This window comes from Malurus melanocephalus, unplaced genomic scaffold (genome assembly GCF_030028575.1).
Source record: "Malurus melanocephalus ecotype Western Australia unplaced genomic scaffold, MMel_1.1 scaffold_277, whole genome shotgun sequence".
Classification (NCBI taxonomy): domain Eukaryota; kingdom Metazoa; phylum Chordata; class Aves; order Passeriformes; family Maluridae; genus Malurus; species Malurus melanocephalus.
In genome coordinates, this window is record NW_026623509.1 from 690,113 (window position 1) to 696,345 (window position 6,233).

At 45.3% G+C, this 6,233-nt stretch overlaps 1 protein-coding gene across 1 annotated transcript in view; it reads left to right on the forward strand.

The window, feature by feature from the left end:
- Positions 1-1,478: 1,478 nt before the first annotated feature.
- REELD1 (reeler domain containing 1) overlaps positions 1,479-6,233 on the forward strand; it is a 7,433-nt gene continuing 2,678 nt past the window's right edge. Inside the window, exons 1-4 of the mRNA XM_057376290.1 lie at positions 1,479-1,698; positions 2,516-2,738; positions 4,324-4,475; positions 5,140-5,425. Of these exons, the coding sequence (XP_057232273.1) occupies positions 1,479-1,698; positions 2,516-2,738; positions 4,324-4,475; positions 5,140-5,425 (881 nt within the window). The remainder of the gene's footprint in view (positions 1,699-2,515; positions 2,739-4,323; positions 4,476-5,139; positions 5,426-6,233) is intronic.

Sequence of the window (6,233 nt, forward strand, 5' to 3'; positions counted from 1 at the left end):
AAAAAAAAAAAAAAAAAAAAAAAAAAAAAAAAAAAAAAAAAAAAAAAAAAAAAAAAAAAAAAAAAAAAAAAAAAAAAAAAAAAAAAAAAGAGGGGTGAGGGATGTGAAGAAAAAAAATCTAATATGATTAAAGCAGGATTTGGGCACAGGCAGAGAGCTGCCGAGGGTGGTGGGTATTAGCAGTAACAGCTGCCGCGCTTCCCATTAGAGGAGCAGGCGAGGAAGGTCCCTGAAAGGATGGGTCTCCGGCTGCCTGGCAGGGCAGTGGTGGCAGCGAGCCCGGCARCGAACGTGTCCCAAGGTAAGCGCCGGCGGCACCGGCAGCCTGAGCCCGGGCAGCCCCGGGGAGCAGCGCTGCTTTCCCGGCCGGGATGGGAACGGGAGGGCTGGGGCTGAGAYGGGAAACGGCACAGCGGGGGCAACACCCAAGGGAAAGAGCTGCTGCTCGGGGCTACTGCCATGAACTCCTTGAGAAATCCCACCCAACAAGGGAGGTTTAAGTGTGCCCGGAGGGAAGGCTGACTCCAAGAAGAGGAGGCATCCTGCCGCTGGTCCAGCAGGGCTGGGAGAGTTAGCAAAGGCTCCCGTGACTCCCACAACATCTTCTGGCTCACAACTGGTTGGAGTGGCAGGATGCTTGGCTGTGGATGGTTAAACTGCATCCATCTACTTGCTGCTTCACGCTGGGCATGAGCTGTTTCGCATGCAGTAGCATTYCATTAATCCGCTGGCAAGTTTCAGAAGTGTTTGAGAGGGAGGTATAAGCTAGACCTCCTCAGCCTCTGTTTCCTCTGATTTATTACATTTACTCATTGACTAAGTGTAATGACATCTAAGGCAGGAAAAGCTGCATATTGGAAAGATGTTAGAAAGTGCTACATTAAAATCAGAAGTACCTGCATTAAAATATCCACACACTCACCCTTCAGCTTCACTTTGAAAAGCACATTTTGAAAATRGCACAATACACTGGTTAATCTGGAATGTGTTTTGAGCTGCCACTGTAGGGACACAGGCACTCTGACAGTGGGCAGGGACAGGCTCTGCCCCATGCACCAGCCCCACATGCAATGGGCCCTGCAGCAGCTCTGCAGATCCAAGGGGCAGATGTTTCCTGCATTGATCAGACTGTAATTTGGGCTGGGAATGGTGAAGGGTGCTGAGTGTGGCTGTGCAGAGTCTACTCCTTCTCCTAACACCCACAAGACTTTTTAGAGCAAATCTTCMCCGACTGCTCCCTCCGTGGGCAACTTCACAAGGAATACATCCTGTTGTGGGGCCTCTTCCCTCTCCCAGCCTCAACAATTTACTTCTGAATGCTGTGGATTCCTAAAATGGCTCCAGGTGCCACAGAGATCACTTAYTCCCTTTTGTTTAAAGCCAGCGGGGAGGGTAGCTCTGGAGGGCAGATAAATCAATGGCACCATTTGGRAAGCCACTGCTTTGAAGTGAAACTCCATGTTGTTTCCTGCTGTAGGATGGAGGATGGCAGGAGAGCCCACACTGCCATTATTGGCTGGGCCTGCACCACCCTGTGCTTGGTCTCCTGTGCAGCCGCCTTCTCGCACGGCGCGAGCCTTTCTGCCTGCACTGACATGATGCCCAGGCACCTCAGGGTGCAGCTGCACAGCTCCAACAACAACTATGTCACTGTCCACACCAACATGTCCTTCTACKTCCCAGGAGACAAGGTTCCAGGTAAGGAACAGCTTCTCATTACTGCATCTGAAAAATACACAATAACTAATTTCAAGTAGTGGGGCTAATCTCTGTGAGGTCTGGGAAGAGGGATAACAGCACTGAGTGAGCTACAACACCTCTCTTGTCATTAGGACATAATTTACAGAGGATTTCTGTTTGCAGCATGGGTGCTTTGGGTGGGCTTGATTTATCTCAACTGTGTCTCAACAATACCAGAGCTCATTACATGCAATGGCACATGAGAGACACCTCCAGAGGGTAAAAAGTCACCTTCCCAGCCCCTTTGCACCACTCCAAGGGGTCTGGGTGACTTACCTGATTCTTGAGCATGGTTGGCAGCATTCCCCATCCCTGGAATTGCTGCTCCTGAGGCWGCTGCAGACAGAGCTGAGAGGCACCATTCCCCAGCTTGGCCACTTGCTTGTTCATCCCTGTGCAAAACAAAACCCCTCTGAGAGCAGAATATGAGCTTTTGTGTACATACAGAGTGGAGTCCAAACCTGCTTCCTCAAAAATGGCTGCCTGCTGCCTAATCCAACGTGGCTAACAGCTTACCATCAAGGASGGATGGGGGCGAAGATTGAGGCAAATTCTGTGTGCAACTACACACTGCAAAACCAAAGGTAAAAGTCTCTGGCCTTCTCTATCCAGCATGTCCAAGACAGACTGTGAGGACAAAGACAGTAAGGTGTTTTCAGTAGTATTACCCAAAGTTTTCTTTTGGATTCAATGCTGCCTCTGGAAACTCCATTGCAGGCAATTCACTCCATAACAGCAAGACAAATCCCTTCCTGTCCCATGTTTTGTCTTCCAGTGACAGTGAGAAGCACCAGGGATTACATGGGCTTTATGCTGCAAGCTCGCAAAGTGTCCAACAATGAAATTGCTGGCACATTCATCTTCCTGCCTCCTGGTTCCAAGCTGCTGACTTGTTTTGAAGATGGTGACACTGTCACCCACTCAGACAAGTCATTGAAGAGAAACCTGTCCTTTGTATGGAAAGCACCAGACCAGCCCATTGGAGACATCAAGTTTTTGTAAGGACATGCTGGTTGCTAATCAGAATTTGTGTCTTCTCAGTTAAAGGCTTGGCTTTTTGTTTCCATCTGACAGGTGGTTTATGTACCGTGAACCCAACATACCTGAATACTTACCAAATRCTGCAACAATATCATACCTGGCACATAAATCACCATTAATATCTGCTGGGTAGTGTTGCTTTTTATTTACATGGTCACTATTTTCTCAGAATAGATACACTGGAAGATGACAGCTTAAGCATGTAGAAATATTAAGGCATAAAGGGAGAACTGTGACCATGCTGCCTGTCTGTAATTAACACAGCCTATACGACTTCCCTGCCTACAGGATAATCTTGTATATTACATCTTAAATAAAAGGGTAGTTTTAAGAAAAGTTAAATGTAAACAGAATTATTCACAATAGAAAGAGAATGAGCACTGTGCCAAAACTTAACATCTCTATTTTGCACCAAAGTTCAAAACTGTCCAAATAGTTTGTTCCTGAATTTTGGAAGTTTGGTAGTTTGGAATGAAATTAAACATCTTCTAATTGACTGCCTTAGAGAAAGCACAGTGGCTTTTCATTTCAAAAGAGATTAAATTGTTATATTTTGTTTTCACAAAACCACTTAGAAACTGCTTGGCCAGATCCTTAGTTGCTTCCCAAAACATGACTTTCCTGGGGAGTGCTGTGGCTTCAGCATCTCATTGTGATTCAAGAAAAATTAATTGAAACAGAAATATTGCTGCCTGGAATTTCCAATTTTTTTGCCATTGCTTTTGCTCAGAAAATACTTTTAAAGTTTAAAACAATACTATTAACCTAAATGAACCCAAACAAACCCCAACAAGACCTAGTCCTAGCCACCCACTCAGACACTTCCTTCACACTCTGGCTTTTGACCCTCCAAACCGATTTCTGATAGATTCTCCCTTTTTGCCCTGTTAGGCTTAAAAATGCTTTGTAAGAGTCATCTGGTACTGGAAAACCCAGGTTGGTTTCCCCTTAGCTAATTCTCAGAATCAGCTGAGCCATCTGAGCTGAAATTCTCCCAAAATCTCCAGTTTAAATAAGAGTCTCTGGGTGAAGTTAAAGGTTGGCCAATGCAATTTTGGCRCCTGACAAAAAGCAGATGATTAGGCAGGCTCAAATATCAGAGGGCTGAGAGGAGAGACTTTTTCTTCCCCTTACCTATTCTGCTGTTTGTACAAGTAACATTGGCTTGTTTTAATTAGTAAATACCACTGTTGTTTCCCTGCCTACAGAAGATTATAAGCAGAGCCAGTCCAAGTWTTACAAATGTACTTCTATCAACACGATGAATGTAATACAGCTTTTAATTTTTTTTTTTTTAATTTAAGATCCTACACATTTTTTGACTGATCTTAATTATGAGTGGTGATTCTTCACCCTGAATCCTTCTWACGGGTCATGGTATCTTTTATTTGTAATAGAAAATGTATGACAGGCTAATCCTTTAAAACACTTTTGCGTTGGTTCTCTCTTCAGATGAAAGCAGTCTTTGTGATTAGCTAAACAGTCAGATGTTTTATTAATGCTATAGAGCCAGTAAATTCTTGCCTGATTATGTTTTAACAGCATCTCCATAGTCCAGTCATACTTYGTTTATTGGGCAAAGATTGAATCTGCTGTTGTGGCTCAGGGAGGGCAAAACAAGACTCTCRCTGACAAGAAGCCTGGTACCATTGCCCCAGCGCCCTCACAAGGACTGGCTGAACCTCACCCCACAGGTATGGCGAGCAAAGCTCCAGGTTTCTTACCAACATCCCCTGCAGAGTAATTTTACAGCTTATTCTGGGCAAGAGTTGAACTCTTGTGGCTGTCAAGGAGATCAGTGATGGCCATAGTGAGCTCCTTGGAGTGAGGGTGTGGGTCAGGATTTGAGGTGATAGAGCCAGTTCCAAGGAGGGCACAAGAAAATTAAATGAGGTTGCCAATTCTTAGGATTTCAATGCAAACCTTAAAACACTTTACCTGAAATCTYAGCTCTTGAAGAGAAGGAAGTGTAATTAGCAATATTGCTTAAACAGAGGAACGTATTTGTCTTTACTGCCCTCCAGGTACATGGTTCATTGTATTTATGCAGCCTTTGGTCAGTAAGCTGCTCCAATAATTTATTTATACYCAATTCAGATGGATTTCTCAGCATTTTTGGCTTGGCACCGGAGCTGAGTTAATTATTTTACTTGATCATTACATAGGCAGCAAGTGTTGCTGCTTTAATTTCCATGTGGATTCCCTCTTAAAAATAAGTGACATGAAAAGAAAAGAGTCACTGTTACAAACCTTCTTGGCAAACCTTGGCACTGAGCAGGATTTGAAACAAACAAACCAAAGACAATAAACTTCTGCTCCTCTCTCCCTGCTTTTTGTTTTGTCTCYCTGCTGGACAAGGTCCCACCTCTCCCGCAGCTGCCACTGGCTCCCCACTGCCTGCCAGCCCCACTGGCATCGTGGCAACACCAGCACCAGAGCCAGGTTTTGGTGTGGGGTCGGACACTGGTCCCGTTGCTGAGCCAAAGCAGCCAGCCCGGACCTCGCGGGCTGCGTCCGGCAGAAGCAGCCAGTCCAGAGCCCAGGGGCTGGAGCCGTCCCTTCCCAAACAAGACMTTGGAATGGTGGATGCCTTGCAAGGTTCCCTCTCCCAGGACAATGCCTCCAGCTATGGCACCTTCAAAGGGTAAAAACTGGGTGGTGGGAAAAGCTATTTCTCCAGTCCTTGTGGGGATGGAAAATAGTATTCGTTTCCCTGCAGATGAACAAGGAAGATGTAGGAAGGTGTCTGTGTCTAGGGGGGAGGTGAGAGGSTGCTGAGATTTTGAGAAATAATCCTTTGGAGACTGCACATGACAGACAGAGACAAGGAGAAAATCCAAAAACCCTAAGAGCCCAATGCTGCATTGCTCAGCACAGTAGGGACTGGCCAGGTGGTGGAATAATGTGATAAAACCTATTGACTGTTACAACATTTTTCTAAAAGTGCATACAAATACTCAATGAAACAGTGAACTCAGCAGACCTATTTCTTTGTCTGCAGGGAAAAGGAGAAAAAAAGGATGCAAAACCATTATGAAATTTGGGCTTGAGGATGTCTGCTCAGAAGCCTTAGAAGTTTTGGGCTGTGTGAGCTTTCATGCAGCAGTTCATACTGTGGGTGAAAATGATGGGGATAGGAATCGACAATCAGGCATAATTAAAAATACAGCTTGTATGATCTGCCTTGACTGCATATGTCCCAAAACTGCTCTAAGGARCAGCAGTTCTTAGTGATGTGAGCCACAGGTGTCACTTGCTAACCCTGCCTTTTCTCTGTCCGTATTTCAGAGCAGGAAGCATTGCCCATRCTGCAACCCCATACTTGTGTTTGATGTGTACAGGTGACACAAAGGTAAGCACTGGGGTTGGGAAAAATAACTCCTCCAAGGACAGAAAGGTCTCAGAGAAGATGAGAGTAAAACCTCTCCACTGTGTCACACCACCAAGCAGCC